The sequence below is a fragment of the Mixophyes fleayi genome, chromosome 4, assembly GCF_038048845.1.
Source record: "Mixophyes fleayi isolate aMixFle1 chromosome 4, aMixFle1.hap1, whole genome shotgun sequence".
NCBI classification, from domain to species: domain Eukaryota; kingdom Metazoa; phylum Chordata; class Amphibia; order Anura; family Limnodynastidae; genus Mixophyes; species Mixophyes fleayi.
In genome coordinates, this window is record NC_134405.1 from 130,202,587 (window position 1) to 130,228,288 (window position 25,702).

The window sequence follows — 25,702 nt, forward strand, 5'->3', positions numbered from 1 at the left end:
CTTCTCCTTTTTCCCACACCCCTCTGCATATCTCGCCACCTGCAAAAGTAAAAATATTAACAATTAATTAAAAATATTATAATGGAAAATGCAAAAAAAACACCTCCACACCCCCACATGCATTCAGACCCACACTGGCCACAAAATACCCCCAAGTACTACTTATTTCCCTGCATGCCACAAAATGCCCCCCCCATGCTTTCAGATACCATATATACTCCAAGACTGCTCACATGTCACTCAGAACCTCCTCTCATATGCACTTATACTAATTAATAATGGGCACTAATTAACCATTAATTACCAGTACACCATGAAGTGCACTTACCTTCAGTCAGGATTCCATTCTTTCCCTCAGAGGAAAGATGGAGGTCACATAGTGTTGATTTGTAATCTACTAATCTGTAATCTTCTGCTTTGTACTGCTCTGCACTCCCGGTACATAGTCTTACAGGGCCATGCATGGATTTGTACCCCAAGGTGGCAGACGGTACAGAATGTGCAAACCTTGCGCCTTCTGATCCGAGAACCTTGATTGCTGTTATGGGTTATACACAAGATGCACATAAAGTTATGTTACATCCACGTCAAAAATACTTCATTTTACAGAAACAGAATTTTAAATAAATTGGAATAAGTGGAGATAATGTACATTTAAAGCTGTGCATCACTTTGCAGAACCTGCTGTTTTTCCTGATAAATCTCCCATCATATCCTGATTTTAGCCAGAAGCAAAATTGCATATCGTGATGTAGCATCATGATGTAATATGGAATCCGCAGAAGTAGGCTAAAGTGCATCTAATTCATTCCATTATACAAAGTTTATATATTTGACAAACAAAATAAAATAAATTCATCAAGAGGTTTATTTATACAAAGAAAATCTCTGCAATTTATATCGCCAATGGTCACAAGTTGTTGTAAGATTTTTAGATTTATCCTAGACATCTTATTCCCCAATATCAAGTAATTCACGTTTTTTATTAACATGTGTCTTATGCTCTCTCTTCAGTAAGACTGGGAAACTTTGTATGCATTAAAGATCTTTGTGAATACAACCATTGAATAATGCCCATTGAAGATAAATATATTTTTAAAACTGACTTAGAAATATTTTGGAGCCAGCTATGAATGAATTGCATTGTACATGTGTGTTTTTTAATGGATTAAAGTGCTCATGTAACCATTTTCCAATGAAATATGAAAGAGTGTAAAAAGCACAACAATAACACTGCGCACAACATCAATAAAGAATAAGTAAAAAAAAACCACTACAATAAAAAATTGATGCGATAGGCTTCTAAGAACGTCCTGTAGGGAGGCAGCCAAATGAATGATTTTCCATGATGGGAACATCTCTCCCAGAGGCATTGGCAGTGAATTACATTGGCTGTTCAGAAGCAGGGGTTTATCAGAAGAGTTAATTACAGAACACAGAGGACATGACTTGTAGTAACATAGTCATGAAGGTCATTTACTAACCCCAAAATGTACACAGTGCAGCAATCACACATACTTTTATAGGTTGGTGCACTTGTATGTGTACACTCCTTTCTATATTTATCTATCACAGGGAATAGGGAGTGCACATTTATGTGGGCATAATATGGAATAGTAAAAACATCATCACACAATACTGCCTAATATCACATGTACTTCTTATTTACTGGGACGACGAGCCCTTATGCACAAAATGGCACACTAAATACATTTGTATGTTGAAAACTACTAGATCTCACCAGAAATAAACTTCTCACATTCAAAAAGGCCAAACAATTATACACATTCTTAGCCAACAACTTGCTCTATTTTCTACTGGTGCAGTCTTGTATAAAAAATGGTGAGCTTTTTTTTCAGAAATCCCCAAAAAGCTATCCTGTCATATTATAACTCTTTATGAAAGCAAATATCATTTATGAGGCACCAAATATTGAACCAAAATAGTCATCCGCATTCTCCAGAAACTTTTCCACAGAGTGTATATCCCCACATTTCATTCACAATGGCATTTTTCAATTTTGATCATTGACAGTTTCCCGGAAGCAGACCTATATTACTGCCTGTTGACTTGTCCATCCATTAAAATATTTTGGAATGGATGCTACTGAATATGCCTTAATGATGTTCCCTAAGATCCAAAATGAGCAATTATGGGTTCATATTCTGAGTTAATCTCAAGAACAACAGAAAGTAGTAAATCACTCCTTCTGATATTCTCTGTTGAAGCAAAGAAAACAATATTGCCATTTGGATACTACCCTTATATCCCAGCCTGAAACTTTTTATGAGAAGCTAATAACATGTTTCTCCCTGAGCACCAGACCCAGGATTTTAGTTCTTAAACCATTCTAAATCTTTGATGAAAATTGTAAAAACTTGTTATGTCATTTTGAGCTCTGTTTTTGTTCCTACAATAGTAAATAATATTTATATTTATTTACATTCTTTAACAGTATATAATAATCTTCCAATTAGCTACATTGTTAGCAACATTGGCCAAATGTTACAGTAAGTTGGCTGGGTGAAAAAGTTACCTTCACCCAATATTCAATTTGTGGACAATGGTAAACATTAAACAGTATATTTTCTCTGTCCATTGCTGTCATTGACCCGGTGTGTTTTTTTGCCTATTTAATGTACTGAAGGTGGTGTTTTGTCTTTCTACTACTAGGAGATGGAGTCTTGTTCAGTAGACTATTCCATGACAATAGCAGTATAGTCGTACAGTGCATTGCCACTTGCTTCACATGTAAAATAATTGTCCACTCCCTAATGATATGATTACTTTTTGCAGACAATTGTGTGAGGATGCAGGTGGTTTCTGATAGTAAGTACTGCTAAATCTCAACTACTGACCGATGACATTGTTGAATCTCAATCTGTGCCTCTATTACAGGCTTCAGGTATTTGGTAAACTCGTAGTATTGCTCAATGCATTGCTTGTTGTTGCTTTCTCAAATTTGCATGTAGTTTAGTATATACTTGTTGTTTGTCCATTTCCTGAATGATACTTTGTATATGCAAAAAATAAATTGACATGAGGAAGAATATTTTCCCATAGTATATTAGATGGATTTTAGTTTGCATTTCCTCTCTTGCTCTGCCTCTGACACACACTGTTGGTTTGATAAGGTTTTATTACCATAATTTGCTGCATTTTCATTGCCGGTTTTTCTTCTATGCTCACATTTATTACTAAGTACTAGTCTATAATCAATGTCGTCAATCATTGGTTCACATGAACTGACCAATTTCCTCTGATGATAAGCACATCACTTGTCCAATAACATATTTTTGATCCAAGTTAAGTAATATTATATATTATTGCTGCATTTGGTTTTCCTTTGGACAAAATGACAGTCATCATGAGGGAGTGATATATATGAACAGGTCAGCGAGATTGTGACATCACATGAAGCTATCTTGCTCTGCTTTTAGGTTCCAAAGAGCACGGGCAATTTCAAGTCTCATGCTCGACTCAGATATGTAAAACTTATATGTGTCAAATTACCCTGAATCTGAACTGCTTATCTATAATAAATAATGACCCACCAATTGACCCAGTATAACAGAATCCCTTATGTCAGAATTTTTGTATGTTGATTTTTCTTGACATTTATTTCTGCTTTTTTCGTAATTGATGTCAAATAGTGTCATGGAGAGTGGGGCCTTCTTTATTTTTTCCCCTATGCTTTCATTTAGCATAGTCTTTTACTTTGAATATGTAAAAAATGGTTTCCTAATGTGTATCCCATTATCTGTACTTTTTTGCTTTGTCTGTCCATCATGTGACCATCTAAGCAATGTTGTGTATAATCTTTATTATGCCATTGTTCTTACTAAACTATATAGGATGCTTGCCATTAATTGCAAGGCAGTGGTCGAAGTGGATATTTAGATGTGACGGTATGAAAAATGTAATTGGAATGTAACTTAATGGAATTTGATAGTTTTACAATGAAGGCAGTAGGGGAAGTAATGTGAATGTTTTCTGTAATTTTTTTTTTTTAAAAAAAATGTGCTAGTAATGCATAATTAGTTATTTTTTAGATTTTTTTTGTGCTAGTCCATTCAAACCTTTGATGTCAGCAGAAAATTACATACACCTAGCAGCTCCCTCTCCCTCGCCGAAGGTCAAGACTCTGACCACTATGGTAACCATTAGCTCCACACTACTAGAGAGTGTTTTTAACCGAACAATTAGATGTAGTGTAGGGTTTATTTTGCACATTTAACCCCTGAAAGCAAAGTCCACAAAGGTAGAATTAATCTTTTATGTACTGGACAAATACAGTTCTCACTATTTGTACAGCCTTGGCTTACTTCTTCGTTACTGTAGTTAACAAAAATGACACTTAACCCCTTTTGATGCTGGTAACATAACATAACAATTGTATTATATACCCTTAGAGACACGTTAGCTTTTATTGCTTGCCATGCCAGCTAGACGGAGTGCTGGAGAGCATGAGATCATTCAGTTTTGAAGTTACTACACTAAGATCAAGAGAGCTTTCAGGGATAAACTACAAATTGCTATACTGGTTCAGAAACTGTATGGTCCTGAATGCTTATAGGAAGTGCTCTATTAGGGCAGACTAAGGATGATAATCATTATCAGTCTCTCCTCAAGCCTTCATATCTTTAACACTCTGAACTAAATCATACCCTTCTCCCACCTATACTACCCACCCTGTACACCCCCGTTACTGTCCAAATCTTCACTTTCAGTCACACTCATTCTTCTTGTTTCTGCTCTGCCCTTATTACCACTTGACTATAAGCTCTATCACGAGCATGCTCTGTATTCCCACTGTCCGGCGCTGCAGAGCACTGTGGTGCCTTACAAATTAACAACAATAATACTAACATACGATGATATAAGTTTCCAGTTTCTCATAAGTGCCTTCCGTTAAACCTGTTAGGCCATCATACATATTTGGCACTACAGCATGGTACCTCTGAGCTTTGCTAGAGAGCATATATCACTGTCTTGCACCCTGTGGAACAATCCTCTTTAGTTGGTTTGCTCTCTGTATAACAGACATACTGCAGCCTTAGGCATGTCAACCAGGCCACAGGCAGCTTGGTAATGCAGTATGTCAGATGAGGGAGTTTCGGATATGGCCTGTAATAAATGACAGATAGCGCTAATTGATGACAGAGCACTGCACATGAATTGCACAGGGGTCATGTAAAATGTGTTTTGCCAATTTATGTGATCTTTGCAAACAAAAGGAACATTCTTAATGTTCAAAACCTACTGTGGAATTTGGTAATTTTTTATTGATTTCTTTCTTTATCCATCACAAAACATGTTTTATGTTATTAAATGATATGTACTGTCTCCATGATTAGGAGGGAAGACATTTTCTTGTGTATTGTACTTCCTGACTACATATCAGGAGAAATTCTCAGTGTACTCCACACCAGAAGCAATATTATCCTATACTGTATACTAGTAGCGGTGCCTACATAGCTGAGCAGTGGTGCCCACGTAGACTAAATATGCTGCAAGTAATGCAGAACCCCCCACACCCCTTCTTGGCATGTCTCTTGCAGTCATTAAGTACAACACTGCCGTGTTTGTGACTTTAGCCTGACTGCAACTTCATATGAACGATCTTCCAATCTTTACTAACAATTACCAGCTACTACTGCAGATGTAGCCTGTGGTAATGTTATAATGTGCCCAAGAGTATATATTCAGATAGCCATCAGGCCCTAGGAGATGGTCTCATTGGCCTAGCCTGTACTCCGGCACTGAATGTGACACATATAAAAGATAATATCCTGAGCTGGGAATGTCAGATAAGGTACTTTCAAATGGACATGCAGTGAACAGCTGACTTGGGCAACAGAGTTGGAAATCATTTTTATAAAATGTACACTTTCTTGACAGTATATTTGTTTAAGTGAACACAAGTATCCAAGTACTCTTTTAGGTTGTGCAACTTCAGTTGATGGTCCAGGCAGCACAATAGCCAAGTCCATCTTTGACTACCTTTATATTTTGCTGTCTAATAGCACAGCCTTAAGAACTGCTTCATTATACTATTAATTTTCCTTTCAGTAACATTCAGAGTTGTGTCTTATTAAAATTATCAAAGCCATAATTGCTGTCACGTGGCTATACATTACATGCAATTTTACATACAATAAATCGCTAGCATGTTCCTTAGTAAGAGGTTCATTCAGTCGTAATATCTAATGTGATAAGTACAAGTCGTGCATTGGTTTCTGGGAAAAGAAGCAATGTTAGAGATATAAGTCATGTATTAAAATGAGTGCTCCCCCCCCCCCCCCTCCCTCCTCTGTAAGATCAGACCATCTTCTCCCCTACTGGCAGAAATAGACGGCAAACTCAGGTCTTTGAAGTATTCTCCAGCAAAAGCATCACTCCAGGGATCACAATATTCTTCCACACCGTCTGTGAGAACCTTTGAGTGAAAGGTTAATATGTCTCGTTTCAAACTCTTCCATGTAAAGCCTCAATCTAAATACAAGAGAAGTGGGCGGCCATTAAACAAGTCCCCGAGTTTATGTTGTAGATTTGGTATGAAAGGAATTGTTCTTTGCCAGATATGTCTGAGCAGCATTACACTTAGAGTCTGTCGCCTTGGGTGCAAATCTTATGAATGACACTAAATATATAAGGTGACAGCGTAGAACTTCTACTTGGACCTATAAAGCTGTCATTTTCATCGCCTCTATAATATCAATTGGAGGGGGAGAGCCACTTATAAAGCAACATATGAGAGTGGAGCAGCACATTTGTTTATGTGGAACAGCCCATACTTTTACACTGCTTATATAGGTTTACAAGCCCAAAAAGCAATTCAATGGTTTATCTGCTCAGTAGCTTTGCTAAGTTAATGCATGGATTGTAAAAGGAAAATAATACTGCCTAATATCACCGTTTCACCTCTCCCTCCTTTTTTTTTTCTCTTTTTATCGCAATAAACTATGTAATTGACACTTATTTACCTATAAAGGGGATATTTAGGGCTGTCTTGATTATATATGTGTTTAACTGTTTTTAGTTTTAGATTTTAAATTTAATGCTTTATGTGCACTTATTTACTGTTGCTAATGTGCTAAATTATGTGCTTAGACTATGCAACCAGCATCCTACTGAGAGTAGTGGATAATTAAAGAACAACGTCACCTCCAAACTGGTGTTAAAATGTGGTCCTTTGGCTCAGTTAAACAGCTTTGCACTGTACTTCTAAGAGTACCTTCAAATCTGTGCTCTCTCCACTGCTCGTATCTTATTTTAATATCTTGTACACGAAAACATATGTCAGTTTAGCTGTCTGGCTGCTTAGTCTTGTAAATAATTATATATATATATTGCTATCATATAGGACATAACATGCCCAGATCATTTTATGATCCTGGACAAAAATGATCTATTTAAAAAAACGACATCCTGCCATGAGAATTGGTTTGCGGCTCTGTAAAATCAGAGGCAGTGCGCTTAAAAGCAGTTGTGTGACATCACAATGGCATTTGCAGGCATTTTGTAATGCATCTTTCAATTGTAAATGACCCTCCAATATCACACTGACAACGTAACTATTAATCATCATCATCATCATATATTTATATAGCGCCAGCAAATTATGTAGCGCTTTACAATTGGGAAAAAACATGAACAAACATTAATAAAACAATACTGGGTAATACATACAGACAGAGAGGTAAGAGAACCCTGCTCACAAGCTTACAATCTATGGGATGTCCATAATGCTCCATTATGTGTGCAGCAGTGTACACAGCACTTTACTAGAAGACATAAATAATGAATAAAAATCATACAGCACATGCAGTGTGGGCTGCCTGAACATTTCATGCTGTTGCTTTCATTTAATAACGTAATGTGAATCTTCTTCAGAAATGTTGTGTGTGGCCCCTGGAGAGACAAAGACACTATAAGAAATACCTTAGAATATGTACCACTTGGGATAGTACACAAGATGTGCACATTTACGTAAGACACGCTGAAAGAGTATCCTACTTGAAAAATGTGTGATACACGTTAAGTGTATCAAATGCAACAGCCATGAAAATAAATTATTTTTTTAACCCGAAAAAAAGTATAACCAGCCCTAGTGCTGCCATCCTAGTCTGGTACTAGCATGCTGGCACTTGGTGAACCACAAGCACCCAGGGCCCACTGATACCTGTAGTGCGCCAGGGGAAAATGTAAATAATGCAAACACTAGTTTAAAAAAACTATTTGAAATAAAAGCACCCCTACAATGCCCTCTTTTATCCTGTTTAGTGCTCCCCTTGATCCATGCTGGCACCGCTTCTTGCTGAAGTACACATCCATGTCAAAATAACAAACCATAAGAAACTGCGGTAGACTAGCTCTCGTACAGATGAGCTCTTAGTGGTTATGCAGACATATTTGAAACCGGGGGATTTACCATGCACTGAGATCAGATAATGGCAATTTCAGGGGACCCCACACTTTTTTGTTCGACCAGATTCTGCCATTATCAGCCTAGACTGGCAGCACTAGGGTTTTTATGCATTTGGGGCGTGGGGTCCTGTTCAGTTTTTACATACAGCAAGTTCCATGTTGATTATCATAAACATCAGCACGTATCTTACGCCATGGGAAGGCAACCGCTACAGACACGCCTCCCGCTCAGTAGAGTATGTCAGGAGCATAAACTCTCCCCTGCTGTATGATGCCACGCCTGCCCACCCCTCCCGTCCCCTGTTCTGCGTACAGTGACCCAAGAGAGATATATTTGTCTCTGAGTGCTCTCAGACTGAAACTTAAATCATTCTACTGCGCGTGCTCAGTAAGCAAAACTGCTTTTTATGTGTGACTCTACATGACCCTCTAGATGTACAAACCTTGAAAACAAACGTGGTTTGTAAAGTGCAAACTCCCCTTGTTATATGCCTCCATCCACCAGCAGTTCATCTCATTCATGGGATGTATCAGTAGAGATTGACTTCATTTATATACTCAGATTTTGCTGTATTATGTACATGTAGATTGACAGATGGAATTGGGAAGCATAGATGTGTATTTCCCAAGTCATGCATAAAATATATTAAAAGTAGTATGCTGAAAGTTCTTCACTGAAATAGTTATAGGTTGATGGATTCATCCACAGGCAGAAGTCATACTGACTGGAATAGTGTCTTCCTGTGACAGAACGCAGGGTGCTGCCGCATTCTGTGCTCCTATGACACATCAAATCAAGTGTGTCTGATGGATCTCCTGCCACCATTAATGTACATTAGCTAAATTGAAAACTGCTACTATATTAACTGCTTTATTAACTTCATGATATTTAATTAACCTGCTACAGCTGATTTTGTAGTAAGCACTTTTTAGATGCATCACAACCTACAGTTGAATTAGGGCTTATCTGTATCCTGTGAGTCTTCAAATACTTTGTAATCGTTATTATGACTCATTTCTTATTCATAACCAGCAGTTCTGTGTTGTTGAGAAGGGAAGATGTATAAAGATACATATATATAATAAGTCCTCTGCTAAACAGGTCAGCACAGAGCAGCCCAAATGACGCCTCATGTCAAACGCGATTGTGTTAGACATACGGTGCTATCCAGCTCTAGTAGTTGGGGAGTGGGTGACTAATGAAGCACACTCCATTGGCCCCAATGTGGTTACTTTCAGGAAATTCAAGTAAACTGAGCAGGCAGCACCGAAACAAGTGGGTATTGGGTCATTGGAACTAATTTGTTCAATTTCTCTTAGGAACTCCCAAGCCAGTACAGTGAAACTTGGGGACTACTCTGAAGGCCCGGTGTTCGCTGGAGCCCCTAGTGGTGGGGACAGACTGGGCTGCGGGCCGACCGAGGGTCGAGTAACGTATACTGGCTTAAAGGAGTACCCAGGAGTGGAGTGATTGGCGGGCTGTAGTTAAGAAGAATCCTAGGTCAAAGGGTCACAAGCACAGATGCAAAATCCAGAGACAAGCGAAGGGCCAGACACACAGGCAGAGAAGCAAAATCCGAAATCCAGGCAAAAGGTTGAGGTCAGAAGAGAAGGGTCACAGGTCCAAGAACAAGCAGGGGTCAAAACACGGGTAGTCAAATTCAAGGTAGCAAGAACCAAACGGATAGCACAAGCAGGCAGCAGGACTGAGGACAGAACGCTATAACCGGCAGTGAGGCTGCAGACCTCACTGCTTTAAATACCAGTAGTGGCCAATCAGAGCCTAGCTCTGAAATCACATGGGCAGGCTCAATCATGCCACATTAATCAGCCCACAGGCTTGTGGGCGCTTCTGCGCATGCGCCCAGCTGTTCCCAGCTGCCAGGACGCAACGCCCCTGTAGTTAGCGTCCGACCGTTGCCCTGGCAGTGGTCGGGTAAAGGCAGGAAGTGACTTCCCGGTTGCCATAGTGACGACCGGGACGCCTACAGGAACCAGCTGAGAGTCGCGGCGGTGCCCACGGCCGCCGCGACTGCTAACAATTTCAATACCGATTTACGTGCTTTCACTAGCATTGAAAACAACAGTAAATTCAGGATTTGTGACGCCAGTGGGTAAGAGGCATGAGGAATGAGTGTACACTTTAAGTGCAACATATGTCCAGTCGATAATTTAAGTAGGAAAACTACTAACCTAAGTCTATTAACTGATTTTATTTCTCAGCTCTGTGAGTGTGAACCTAGATATTTGGGCTACTGAGTATAGTGTACTTACAGTTGCTAATGCAAAATGTGCTTTGTGCCATTAATGTGCACTTATTAAGTTTAAATCTGCAAGTAGTATATGAACTGCTTATTAACATTATTTATTCACATTATTTATGATAACATTATTATTTAAGCTACTGAAAGTAAATATGTCTTGTCTTCTGCAAACACAAAAACTTCTCCTTGTTTTATCCCCTTTTACTGGGTCTTGGCAGTTGTATGTCCCCACATTAGCCTTGATATCTGTGAAGATACCAGGTTTTCTGGCCCAATTCTACCCAATTCATGCTGGCTGGTCACCCAAGGTTGCCTTACTATGCCAGTATCCTGTATCTTGTAGGATTCGTATAGTCACTCAGGCAAATGCAGTTAGAAAGCACAACAGTACATTTATTGTAATAAAAACAATCACTAGACTATTATATGCACACAGTAAATAAATGCTAGGCAGGTTCACCACATTATTTGTCCCTTATACCACTAGCTTAAGGAGTTACAGTCACCTGGCTGTCCTGAATTGCAAAATCTAAAGCCCATGGATCTCTCTTCACTGCATATGTAGTCGCTGATAGAGAAATGCAACTCAACACCAGACTTTGCATTTTCCAGGAATCAAATCACCGAATGAACACCACCTCTCCACACTGGAGTAGCTCCTTATATCTAGGGTCAAATTTCCATAGTGTTTTCTCCTCCCTGGGCAAACCCCTGGGTTTCTCCTTGTTAAACATTGGTGAGTGCGGGACTAGGGGGTTGGAGGGGGGAGTGGAGATGAGCTATTATTCCACAGAAGCTCTCCTGCAGTTTCGCAGACAGAATGTCTCAGGAAGTGCTTTGGAGGACTATGGGTCCTAATTGGCCTTCCCCACCTCCAAATATCAGATAACAGTAAACCTCTCCTCAAATTAACCCCTTACATTACTATGTGATGTCACAGGGTCCCCAATTGATCCTGCTTCCTGTAGAGAAAGGAGGGGGGAGAATGAATGCAGCTTCAGCCCCCTCACCTGTATCCTGAACACCACCTGATCCTTACCCATAACTCTCCTGGTTTCACTTTAAGGACAATGAATAACAGCTTCACTGCAATATCAACAATATACAATAAACAATATACATATTTGCAATGAGCTACAATGTCCCCATATCCACATGTAATTAGACACTGCAGTTGTAGTCTGTTGAGCTGGGGAACAAAAGAAAGGGCTATAAAAAGTACATGCTATAATCTACATTTTGTGAGAAACGAGGGACAGGCTGGTTAAGGTGTTATCAAACTCGGTTCGTCTCAATATCATTGAACAGAAATGTTTTCTAAATTGTGGAACACGCACAACCCTGACAGTAAATATCTTGATAATTAGCTTTAGTTAATTACACAAGGATTAGGCTTGATAAGCTATTGCATTTGGTGGCATCAAAGTTATTCAGAGTAGACACAAATTTGACAAGACCAACTTTTCATATCTATCACCATTGTCAGTTATCAACCTTGAAGACATTCTCTTTCAGCTGATTGCGTTGCTCCATCATTAAACCACTCTGTCCAAGAAGTGGCATGAATCCACATTATGTGATGCTTTCTCTGCATTTCTCATTTAATACTATGATTCACACAGATTCCATTTGAGTGCCATAAAGAAGCCATCATTTGTTTTTCTAACTCTTAATAAATTATACAAAACAAGAAGAAAATGTAAAAAAAACACCAAGCCAATTACAATTGCCAAGGAAAAGGGATGACCCAATACATTGCAGGCTTAGAATTGCAGTGGGAGAGAACGTGGCTACAAGCAGTATTACATTGCATACTGTTGTCATATTTTATGATGAAATGTGCTCAGATATTCATGGGATGAGTAACAGCATGGTGTCCGTAGCTGAATGATGCATTTCTATTCTGTATATACACGCTTATGAAGTTCATCCCCAGTGCCTTCTGGATCACACAGCACAGTTTAGAGATTGTGATCATTCATGGTCCTCCAATAACAGTTGACTTTAGGGAGGGACAAAGAAAAAGAAGAGAAGAAAATGGCATAAAAAGAGAAAAATAAGGTGTGTGGACTCAATATGTTCAAGTATCATGACATGGCATCACTAATTTGATTTTCTAAGCAGTGCGTCCTTGTGCAGAGGCTCATTCAACCTCCAGAAGGCCTCTGGAACACAAGTATAAGGCACATTTGGTTATTACTCACCTGATGTAGGAATTTAAGTGAGAGGCAAATAAGGAAAATATAATCCATCCTGGAATATGAGTTTTGGGAGATGGAGAAAAATGCTCCAAGATGTTGAATTTAAAATGTTCTATGTTTCTATTAATTGAAACAACAGCGTCAAGGCCATGTTAAAGCCACATCCAGAACCTGTGACCTTCCATAAATACACAAAGTATCACCAGCATTGTTGCATGGAAAGATGGTTGGCTTATGTATCTGCCTCCACTGGGTTGTATGAAGGAGTAAAAGGCTATAGGAAGTCTACCAAGAGAAACATTAGACAACAGAAACTATATATAAAATTGAAGGCCCAACAATGGGAAAAATCCTTAGCAAGCCCTTTATGGGGACATCATTCGCCACCTAGAGAAAATGGTGTCAAACTTGCCTCCTGCAGCTGAGAAACCAAGAAAGGAATCAACATGGGAGAGAACAAGGAGAACACAAATGTCAGGTATTTAAATAAATAAATATAGCATTTTTGTTTTTCGTTTAACCATCCTGATATGGTGATAGCAGCAGAAGGATTGCCCAATCCTTTTTAAATAGACTTCTCCATGCTTTACATGGGGACAATTCTAACAGAGAAAACCCATTTTCACTGGAGATAGAATATAATCTTAGAATGCCATGAAATGTCCTCACCTGAGGTCAAGGATGGAGACGCCTCTTCCCCTCCTGATGAGCATGTGCTGAGCCTATGACAGGCCCACGGCTCAGTGTAAGTGAGTTGGACAGTTGTTGGGAGCAGTAATAAGATGTGCTTTCTCTTGCTGCTTCATTGTTTTGCCTATTTCAGCGGCTTAGAGTCAACTAGTAGAAAATAAAAGCAGGGTCCCAAAAAGGCACAGCTGCCAGGCCACATAAGGCCACGCCCTTTAAAGAGGCAATATTTTGTTTTATTAGGCTCCAGTTGTTATCTACATGAATGACATTATACACCATTATTTGTACTCCCAGCAATTTGTTTATGCATATCCTTGCACATAAACCTATACTTAATCCCACACATACAGGACTAGGTTTGCTCTATTACTTGCTTGGCCAAGTTTGAGAAATACATAAGTATATTATTTTAGATTAAAATTAGGTTAACTTGCATACAATTGTTTACAAACACGACAGGACTGGATTAACTAGGCAGCTGATGGAGCCGCAGTCCCATGCTTACCTCAGAAAGTAGTTCCAACCGGTCTTAGTCTAGAAATAAAGGAAAGGAATCCAATAAGAGACAAAGAATAAAAGACCTGTTCCTACAGTGCTGGTGTAATTGATTTATTAGATGGAATTGGTTTATGTTAGAGGTTCGGAGAAGAGTCTGGATTTGTATCTATTAGTAAGTATTTTTTTCTGTTGTTGTTCTGCCAAACACACTGTGTTATAGCAGCTGATTATGGTGACATATATGGCCTGCAAATGACCCTGATGCATGATTAACATCCAATCAAAGTTGATAGCGGTATTAATGGACATGTTTATAAATGTGGCGGAAAGATCCTTTGGTTCATTGACCTCAAACTTGGCTAAGAACATGCGTCGCCAAATTGGACTTTAATCCTGTCACCTAACGCACACACCAAGTGGCAGAATCAGCCCTTGTGTAGCCAGCATTAGTGACACGTGATGAATTTAGAAGTAGCCCACTGATTAGTCAACAGGATATGTATTTCATGATATTCATGTCAAGGCCAATTTTTACAAGGCTAAAAAAAGCACAGATCAGATATGAAAAGGGAAGTTTGTAAAGGCTCATATAGAATGTTATTTATGAAGTGCAAAGTGGCCAAGGCCATTATTCAAAGCACCTTGATTTGTTTGTAGGGATTACTTGCATTGTGGAGCTGCAAAATCACTTGAAATTTGCTGGATGGTGAAGATCGAGTCTTATCCTATACATTTAATAAGAGTGCAACCGTTGAGTTGCACTTTGGCGTAGAAACGCATTTCTAGTGGCACTTTGCCCAGTACAAGAAATACAAAACTTGAAACATCCACATGTAATGAAGGCAGCCCTGATGCCCTCTCACTCATGATTCATTTCATCTATAAATGTGGCTAAACCGACTAGTATTTTAGAACGTTTTTTAATGAAAGGGTGATTCTAATGATGCAACATTTACACTTTTACACGGGGTGCTTCTTCAGATTTTTGCAACCTTGCTGCAAACCTTGGCACACATCTAGATTGCAGAGAGCGGAGATTAAGTGTGCTGGACTGACCATCTTAGTGCAGCGGTGCACAAAGTTATTTGTGCTGCGCATCCAGTTTGATTAGTAAATGAGGTCCTGTGCCTGCAATAAACATGAGAACATTGTTGCACGTTGTGCTTTGTTTATAATATCAATAAATATAAAAACACAACAGTTCAGTTTTGAGAAATTCTAACAAGATAGAGAAGGAAAGTAGGGAAGTAGGAGTACTTTAAATAATGAGAATGGGCAAATGTCTAAACACAAGGCTATGAGGAAAGAAAATGTCTGGGGATATAACATAGTTGACATCAGTCCCAGGTTTTAAGGAGTTTTTACTGGAAATATCCCTATTTTTCCGTACTAACCAACTGCAAAATACAAATACAAAATAAAATTCCTATTTTTGTGCATGGGAGGTGCACTACTTCATACCATCTTGTCATCCTAAGTTATTTTTTTATTGAGGAGGGGCATTTAAAATGTAAAAGAATATGTTATAATGATATTCAGTAAACATGACATGATAATGCTCCAAGATCCGCCAAGACAACATTGCATGTTACCTTAGTGCAGTGGTCAGGGAACAGGGGTAAATTACCCCAAATGGGGTAAAAATGAAATTCCTGGGGGTAACGCTGCCGATTCACATGCTGTCAGTTGGATTGTAGACCCCTTTAAATGTGAAATTGCTGTTGTACCAGAAGAGCCTCAAGGGTTGGCAGAGGCACTTCTTGAGCTTCGATGCAATAATGAAGCATGTATTACATTTGAAAACAAAGCAGATCTGTCATATTTTTGGATGTCAACAACAGCTGCAAAGGCATCAAAATTGCACATGAGGAGGCAGTCAAAGAGTTGCTGCCTTTTGCAACAACCTACCTCTGCTATTAAGGATTTTCTACTCCAACGAACATAAAAACAAAGCAGAGAAATCGATTGGACGCTGAAGACTGTATCCAAATTGCTCTGACATCAAAATGCCCCAATATTGATGCTCTCGTATCAAAAATGAAGCAACATCATTTCTCCAAAACCTGAAGTTAAAGCTTTCAAAGAAATTTTGAATAGATTCAATAAAATTTTGAATTCCAATAATTAATAATATATGATTTCCTTCCTTTCAAATCAAGGGGGTAACGTCGGTGTATCTAAATATATTTGGGGGGTAAAAGGTAAAAAAGTTCCCTGACCCCTGCCTTAGTGGATGTACCAGCCCAGCAGCAAGAGTCCCTGAATAATATGTTCAAACCTTAGCAAATACGGAGATATACAGTAAATGTGGATCCTTAGGGAATCACAAGCAATTTAGATTTATATAAGTGAGGTTATAGAAGCATAGTCACCAGAGAGGAGGAAAATTATCTTATCTTTTCCCTTACCTAAGTATATGTTTTGTACCTACTGCTGGAGAGTGCATGTGACCCAGCTGCCATGTTGTCTCCACAAGGCAGGGAAATGTTCTGTGTGGGTAAAGACAGACCTCACAAGACAAAAAGGTAGCCACAAGATAAGGACATTTTAGCTGAAGTATTTCAATCTCCTTAAACCCCCAAATATATTTAAAAGTGGTCTCAGTTTCATAGTGAATCCTGCTGTGATCTGAAACTTTCACATCCCCAACCTCCTCTGTAAAGTAGCTCCATTGTCCAAATAGATGTCAGTGAAAATCTAAGAGCCAAGAACAACACTTAATAAATAGAAAGCAGATGTTCCCCTGTACACAGAAAGATCTGGGGACACAGTCATGTGACACTAGACTGAGGTTGTTTGTGTCACACAGAGTTTACTAGCACAATGTCAGCATCTCCAAAGCAACATGTATAAATTGTCTGAACATGTAAGATGCATTTTAGAAAAAAAATAGTAAAAGTAATTATTTGTTCTCCAATTATATATGTCACATTTCCCAAGCAGAGTTTTTGTTATCTTTTCTATACCTACTGCAACTGCTGGCAGCAGTGCTGAAGTTACATCTTTGAAGTCTTTGGGCACACTACCTTTGTCACTCTAAGACTCACTGCATCACAAGAATATTGTGTAATGGGATGGTCCTGTTACAGAACACCATATAGTGGCATTATCCTGCACAATGTATTCCCTCTTCAGATTAGCAATGTTTCTGATTCTTTGTAGATAAAAAAAATTGATATACATGGTGTACGTGGAAAATGCTGCTGCTCTACCTGAGTACTGTAGGCATAAGACTACTGTGTTTAATGCTGAATCCAGTCTTAGTCTGTAAGCCAGCCATTACTATTCCTAGCACACACTACTATCTTCTAAATGGAGCAGTATTTCTACTAAAATATATTACTTGGCTTACCATATTTAGAGCCAAAACATAAAATAAATAAAACATAACAAAGTACCCCCTGTTTGCTTGTGGAGTGGTGCAGTGGCATACACATGAGCACTTACCTTTGGAACTTTCCACCTGAATAGGCATCCCTGCTCATACAGGTTTAACAAAGATATAACATATACTATGTGCAGATACAGGTATTGTAGCGCAGTACAATGTCCTGATGACAAATGAAAGGACTAAAGGCCATATCTGTCTGATCTAATAACAATCACATTTATTGCATCTTTACTCTCCAGTACAGTTCTTTTTTGCATTAATACATTTGAGGTAAAAATGAGTCCTGAGAGCTGATGCTCTCATTGATTAGGACTGCTACTTCACCTCGCACAGGTCAGCCTCTGCACTTCCAGGGTAATTTCTCCTACCCTGCTCTAACTCCTGCCCAACGTATCTCACAATGTTCCCTGGAGGGCATACCTAAGCATCCTCTGCTTCTTATCTTAGCAGCACTAGGGAAGGAAGGTGTTTCCTGATCCTCTGCTCCTGGCAGATTGGACTGTGACATCATAGCCCAGCGCCACACTCCCAGCCCATCACTGACAGTGAGGTAGTTTCAGAGCTACAAAGCTGCCGACTGCTGTCTCCCAGTGAAGTCTGCGGCCGGTGCTTAGTGGACGCTACCTGCACACAACTTGCATTTAAAAAACGAGCACGGATCTTGATCATAATTCCAACCATATTCAAATGCAAGCAGATCTCAATGTACGTTTCCATTTGAATCTGGGTGTAAGTATGCTATGTTTTAACGTTACTTGCCGTATGTAGAGAGACAGAACAGAGTGCAGGATATGCACATGCATATGTTCAATATAAAGTCCCATCAGAACATATACAAAAATAAATAATTTTTTAAGGTAAATTAACAAGTCTTAATACTGTAATCATAAATAAAAATATACAGTAAATACATAAATCAGGATGCTCTTAATGAGTACTGTACATATTAGGCTTTTTTATAGTCTATCTTACTTGCATTTTTTCTGTGCTAGCTAGTGGCAGGCATATGTCTAGTTTTTAATAGAAAGACTATGCCGTGACAGTCATCACTATCAGTAGACACTTACTAGAGATGCTCAGGCTCGGTTTTCTGAAAACTGAGCCCACCCGAACTTAGGGGATCCGAGTAGGCTTGTGAGCCAGCTTGGTATCTCCGCGCGTCCTCTGATCTGGGTCGAGGCAAAACATCATCGTTGTGTTGTCGGATCTCGCGGGTTTTGGATTCCATAAGTACCTCCCTCCCCAGGAGATCCAGCGCCATTGCTCACACAGAAACAGGGATAGCAATGTTCTCGTCACTCTCCAGTGCCATTGCTCACACAGAAAGAGGGGTAGCAATGTTCTCGTCACTCTCCAATCTCCAGTGCCATTGCTCACACAGAAAGAGGGGTAGCAAAGTTCTCGTCACTCTCCAGTGCCATTGCTCACACAGAAACAGGAGGGATAGCAATGTTCTCGTCACTCTCCAGTCTCCAGTGCCATTGCTCACACAGAAACAGGAGGGGTAGCAGTGTTCTTGTCACTTGACTAAATTTACTGGAAATGATTGGAAATTAATGTTATTGAGGTTAATAATAACGTAGGGATAAAAAAAGAGCCAAAATATGTGATTTAAGCGGGGGGGAAAATCGGGATTTTAGAAAAAAAAACGGGATCCAAAACCAAAACACGCAAGGCCAGTTTTGCTAAAACCAAAACACGAAGTTAATCCAAATCCAGAACCGAAGCACGGGGGTCAGTGAACATCTCTAACACTTACACATGCCCTGTAGCTAGTGCAAATGATATGGCTGAAATTCACGTACTTAAGAGAAACCCAGAACTTGAATCGTCCGCAGATGCGCGCCCTTATTGTACATTCATAAAGACAATAGGGTAGGGCTGGTGCTTCCACTACACAGATAAATCAATTAAAATATACAATATTAATACTAAGTTCTGTAACTGTTCCAACACTTCTCCCTTTATTCTGTTCTTGTACTTACAAGAGGCAGGTAGGTAATCTAAAGTTATCCACTCAAATCAGTATGTTTCTCCTGCTGTAATCTTCTTCCAAAAAAGATTCAACTTTCTTCTATAGCTTTCAATGGAGATGGACGTTTATTTCTCCATTGTCTGCACATAGATTTAATAAAATTAAAAGCAGATCTAGCGCAACAACGTTTTATTAAGCAAACAAATCATATATAAATGCACCTACACTGAAATGCATGAATAAAAATGTCAAGCTATAAAACACTGTGATGTTTCTGTACAAATGAAGCTCATTCCAGATGTAAGAGGTTAAGACGCCGATAATAAACGGGGAGCGATATCCGGGATACGCTCTCCACTCAAGGCTCAGAGATTCACAGAACAGTCACACAGTGAAGAACAGCTCCCCTGCTATCCACCAACGTGTTTCAACTTCCAAAACTCCCTCGCAAGGTGATCTTATAGTACATCACCTATGTTCATCCGCCCCTTCCCTCTCCCATTCTGACCTTCAGGTCACAGGCAGTCATAAGTGCCATTAGTGTTCAGACATGAATTGTATGCATTCATTGGCATAATGTCTGTTTCTGAGCATGGGTAGAGCTATCTCAGGCATCTAAAGGGACTTACTTCCTCAGCTGAATCAGGCCCTTTATGTCTCCCATTCAGTGAAGACAGTGCCTTAGATGCCTAGGTCCACCTGATGGTAGTACCGGACTTGATTGACAGCCTTCAATAAAGGGTCTCTGTCCAGTCAGCACCGGTGTTAGAAACTAACATAGCACTGTATGGGTTTTATTTAGCTGGGTTGTCAAAGCCAGGAGAGTCTCAATGGGGATGAGTTTTTTTAGAAGTTGACACTAGCTTTTGTTAAGCCCATATAAAATTCAGGTTCATTGGTAACAAAGATATTTGTGATGTGCTCACAATATGGTAAGGAGACTCTTTTTCCCATTCCCCCTCTCATCCCTATTTGTTCCTTTAAAAAATGTAAGAGATTACATAAAAATAATAAATTATCAATGCCAGCTCTGACCAGCAGAGGTCATAACTGCTCCTGATTTTGCCCTTAATCAAAATTGCCAGTATTACCCAGCAAAAATCCATCATGTTTCCTGCTTCCTATTTGGGCATAAAGTCACTTTAAAGTCACTTTGTGATAAACTCCTTGCTTGAGAATCACATTTGCTCAGTTCCAGTTATTCCTACTTATCCTGAGTTTTGAATCCAGATAGTGTCAGTCTATTCTCTATTAGCTTGCCTTATGTTTATTAGTCTATAAGCTTGCTCCTGACTGCTATTGAGCTACTCACCATGTGAACTGAGCCCTACTTACCTGTGACTATTCCTGACCTGCATCTTTGGATTCTGACCTTGGATTGTTTCCTGACCTTGCCTCTGATTTGTCCTTTGATTGCTGTTTCTGCATCCACCTGAGCACCATGCTCCAACACCCCATGAGATTATGACAGTAGTTGGGGCAGGTGTCTTGTTGGTTGAGGTGTCCAGTTATTGGCAAAGTACAATTATTTCATATTCATGTGAGAGTTCATACATACTTTCCAACTTTTTTGACCTTCCCTCTGTGGCAAATGCAGGAACACACACTTCTTGTCATTAGGGCCACAAGTCACAGGTCAGGCATCTGAGAGGGCTGATTGTAACACTGACCGTTTCATGACTATGTCCCTCCAAAATAATTTCTACCTTTACGAACACTCCAGCATAAATTATGTAGCAGTTTATTAAACGTACTTTCTCTGTATTGGAAGATGACACACATTTATGTATTTTAATACAGTCCATACAAAGTGTATTATCTTTAATAGGGGACGGAGACATATTAGGAGAATGGTCAGCAACATGGTAGTTGAAGTTCTGTGTGGATACGTGTAAAGTTATGTATTTGGAAGCTTAAAATATGCATGCAGTTTACATCTAAGACAGAGCACTATTGGGTGAAGTTAAATGATGAGTAAAAATGATTAAAGGATACATACAAGTAAAACTTGGTTCCAAAAGGTTACTTACCTGGAGTCTGGTATTCAACCTTTCCATTTGTCTCACCGACTGCTTGTGCAAAAATGCAAAACAAAATAGATCAACAGGGCTAAGGAGAGTCCCTCAATGTTTGCCAGGGGACTCTTTAAAGGCACTTACACATATCTTAATAATAGCAGTATACTGAAAAGAATAAAACTGGTTGTCAGCAACAAATTAGGCAGATTACTATTTAATGCACGCTATTACAGATAGGTGTATCATTTTTTTTATTACATGTATTGTTTTCACTAATTACTGAGATTAAGGGTAATGGGGTAATGTGTGACCCTTTTGAAGGTTATAGACAACCTGATACACTTTGTGGGCCGGCTGCTGTGGCACTCTAACCTTCAAAAAGGCTGCACATTACCCTTAATCTCAGTAATTAGTGAAAACAATACATATAATAAAAAAAGGTATAGATTGTGTGTACAAGAAATAAAGTGTGTATGTTATTAGATATTACCATCCATGGAGATAGGGAGTCCAAGCCTGCGCTGCCAGATGATATATAATTTCCATCTGTGGATATATTTAACAAAATGTTCTGACTAATTGTGTTATATCATTAGGTGTGCAAGTGGAATGCATTGTGGGCAGTGCAGACAAATATACTTACAGGGGAACTCTAGGCTTTATGTAATATTTTTACTCTGAACTCCCTTCCCAACTAGTACAACCTGCTCTCTGAGAGATGCCTTCTCTTGTGTCTACCAGTAACAGATAATTCTTCAGATATAACAACATGGAGAATGCTGAATATATACTGTGCTATTCCTGGTTGTCAGTGGGGAGGTGGGGTTCAATTTAAAATTACTTAAAAAATTAACTAAGGCCTGGAATCCCCCTTTAAGTATGAAAAGCAGTGATATCAGCAGCTATATTTTTCTATTTCTCCATAAAGCACAATGTAGTTACGTACAAACATGAATAAAATATTTTTGCAAAACATTACAAACATCACTATATTAGTAATATTACTAAGATGTATATTTGTTAGGGCTGTATCTACCTTATAGCATATTTGCCAACTCTCCCAGAATGTGATTTCGCGTGAGTCTTACGGACTCCCAGGAGAGTGTGGCAATCTCCCGGGCAGAGTTAGGTCCAAAACACCACGATTCACCGGGAATCGCGGCATTTGGCCCCGGGTCCAAAATTACGTGAATTTTGGAGTCCCGCCCCCGTCACGCCCACCTCCCCCGGCAGGTTCCCGGAAGCCAACTTTAGAAAGTTGGCAAGTATACCTTATAGATCAATAGAGCCACAAGTACAGTTAGCAGACAGCAAAATATTTGTTTCATATTAATTCTCCTTTTTGTGCTTGATTAGTGGCAGCTGGTTATTGTGACAAGTACTATGGCCTTTGGGGGTGCTAAGCTGGGTAAACATCTATGCAGTTATCGTGCACATCACATAATTCACCACCTTCAGATATTGTATGAGTGTGTACGCTCCCACGATCATGTTTTATCACACCACAACACATCACGTCTGTTGATTTGGTTTTATTAGCTTCCTAAAAATCATGATCTTGGATGGGACTATGTCTTTACCGCAGATGTTAATGAGAGATGAAGATGACAGATCTGAAGGTAAAGTATGTCAGTGTGCAGGGGCGGATTGGGAACTTAAAGTGGCCCTGGAATAAATTATTGAAGTGGCCTCATGTCGGCGGGACCAATATAACTGTAGGTGGGGCCAACACAAAAGTAGGCGGGATTTAGAACTACAGGAATTTGGTTGTAGTAACATTTAGGAAAACCTAGATGTGATGACTTTACACACAGTGGGTCATCTCTAAAGCCATGCAGGGCAAATGTATAGTATACTATCGGCAGCCCCCTCTTAGTATAGTATAGTATACTAAGCCCCCCTCACTTACCTTCAGTTGCTCTGAGCAGCGTCTCTTCTCACATCAGGTAGACAGGAAGTGAAGTCAGACTTCCTGTCTGCCGAACAGCACCGTGGGAGCCTAGCAATTGGCTGCCTGTTGCTGCCCACTGAACACCAATATTTTAGATTGCTTTCCTGTATGTGCCTCCCCCCGCCGCATCTAAACGCGCCCCCCGGGAAAATCTGAGGTGGCCTCCAGGTGGCCTCGTTAGGCATCGGCCTACCGGGAAACTTCCCTGTAAGGTCTATGGCCAATCCGCCCCTGTCGGTGTGTACGCATGAATCGGCATCTTTCAATCGTTGGTGAAATTGTTACAGACATTATCATTATAAGTAAGGATTGCATAGGTGTGTAACCAGCTTTAGAGTAGTAGAAAATATATTTATACACAGTAGCAGCAGAAATTGTAAAGGTGGTATTTCTTGTTATTTTAAAGGCTGCCAAGTCTTTGATGTTGGTAGAAGTTGTCATACAATCCTAACTAGAGTCTGCTAAGTAATCACTTTAATCCACTGACCATAAGGAGGAGCTCTAGCCCTAAATGTGTGACACGAACCTGAGATATAACTAATTTGTATGGGGTTGTGAAGAATTTAGGGAAGACATAGAGGTCAGTGCATACTCTTGCATAAGATGCAATGAGGTGAAAGATCAAAGGGCAGAGTTATTGTATTATTGCTACAGATAAGAGAAAATCACAGAATAATAACTATGGTGCATCCATTTCTATGCAGTCTTTAGTAAAACATATTTACATCTTATGTTATATGATTTATTTATATATCACATACATATTATGCAGTGTTTACAGATAATATTTAATCATTCACATCAGTCCCTATCTCAACAGAGCTTACAGTCTATATTCTCTACCACATGGACACAAGCACACACACTAGGGCTAATTTAATCACATGCCAATTAGCCTACCATATGTTTTTGAACTATGGGAGAAAACCAGAGCACTTAGTGGACACCAACGCAAACACTGGGAGAACAAACAAACTCCACACAAATAGGAACCTGGTTGGATTCAAACCCGTGACCACAGCTATGTGAGTCAACAATGCTCACCACTGTGCTACTGTACCTTAGTCGTTATTTAAATTAGCTGTTTGAGGATAATTAGCTGTTTTGAATATTTTGTTTTAGATTTCAGATCTGTGCATAGGGTACCTAAGTCAAATCACCCTGTATCTCTGTAGCAATAGATGATTTATATAAGTGATGTTATACTAGCTGGCATGCCATCCAGCAATAGATGACTAGTACCTGTGATGTATGAAAGCAGAAATGCAGAGGTAAGGTAGATCAGCTTACACTTGCCATAAAATGACTTCCCCAACTGTAAGAAGCCATAGCAACCACAAATGCATTTGGCTACGTGACATTCAATAGGAACACTGTGTACCAAATGATCAGGTGCCCGGAACCTCAAACAATTCTAGGGCACAGAGTTGTAACCAGAGATTCTCTTTTACTTGTTCCAGTGCTAGTAGAATAGGCCCTCTGAACCACTGCCATCTTCCTATGCCATTTATAAACAGTGGCTTGGGCCTTATTAAAATGTGAGCTGCTGTATATATACAGAGTGTGGTCGGGAAGTGGTTAACCGGCCGTATTTCTCAGCTATTCAAATGTCTGTGTTTGCTTTTGTAAAGCAGTATTATAGGTAGATTAATGATATCATTTAATTTGTTTTAATTTGTTGCTATGTATTGCAACACTCTTACAGGAAATGATGCAGGTGCAGTTTGCATTGCAGGCCAATCTGGTTCGATTGCTAGTTCTCATACAAGAAAATATGCTTTGAAGTCCCTCTCAGAATGACAGCCGCCTTACTCTGGCCTTAATATCTTTGTTACACTCAGATTGTAGGGGAATAACAATGCCCAGTTGCGTACCTCATATCTAGAGGTGACATGTATCTTCTATTAATTGGCCACTAGGTGAGGTTCTCCAACATCTCTTAAGGGCATGCTTCTCAACACAGACATTGCTCCTTTTTGACAGCCATGCCTCTTGGGATGGGACCTCTCCTGCAGGGCATCTTGTATGACTGACAACAAAAATGTAGCAACCTTTACATAAGAGAATGTTTCCAGTATAGTAGGAGATGTACCTAACTAATTAGAATGGTAAGTAACGCATTCTTTTGGTGTGTTCCAGTGTGACAATAAACAGGTAGTCATATATGCTGATAATAAATATATCAGTGTTAAAGGCATTTCATATTGTAAATCACAATAGCAGAGATCAGACTGTGCATTGCAGTCCTTCAAGCCTTGTTATTATGTTATGTCCTGGTAACATG

General features: G+C 39.4%; 1 protein-coding gene across 2 annotated transcripts in view; it reads left to right on the forward strand.

The window, feature by feature from the left end:
- Nucleotides 1–25,702, forward strand: part of LOC142152043 (nuclear receptor ROR-alpha) — a 364,937-nt gene that overhangs the window by 128,834 nt on the left and 210,401 nt on the right. Inside the window, exon 2 of one of the 2 annotated variants that reach the window (XM_075208255.1) lies at nucleotides 2,797–2,829. The exons of the other annotated variant lie outside the window; for it this stretch is intronic. Within the exon in view, the coding sequence (XP_075064356.1) occupies nucleotides 2,797–2,829 (33 nt within the window). The remainder of the gene's footprint in view (nucleotides 1–2,796; nucleotides 2,830–25,702) is intronic. 2 annotated transcript variants of the gene reach the window in all.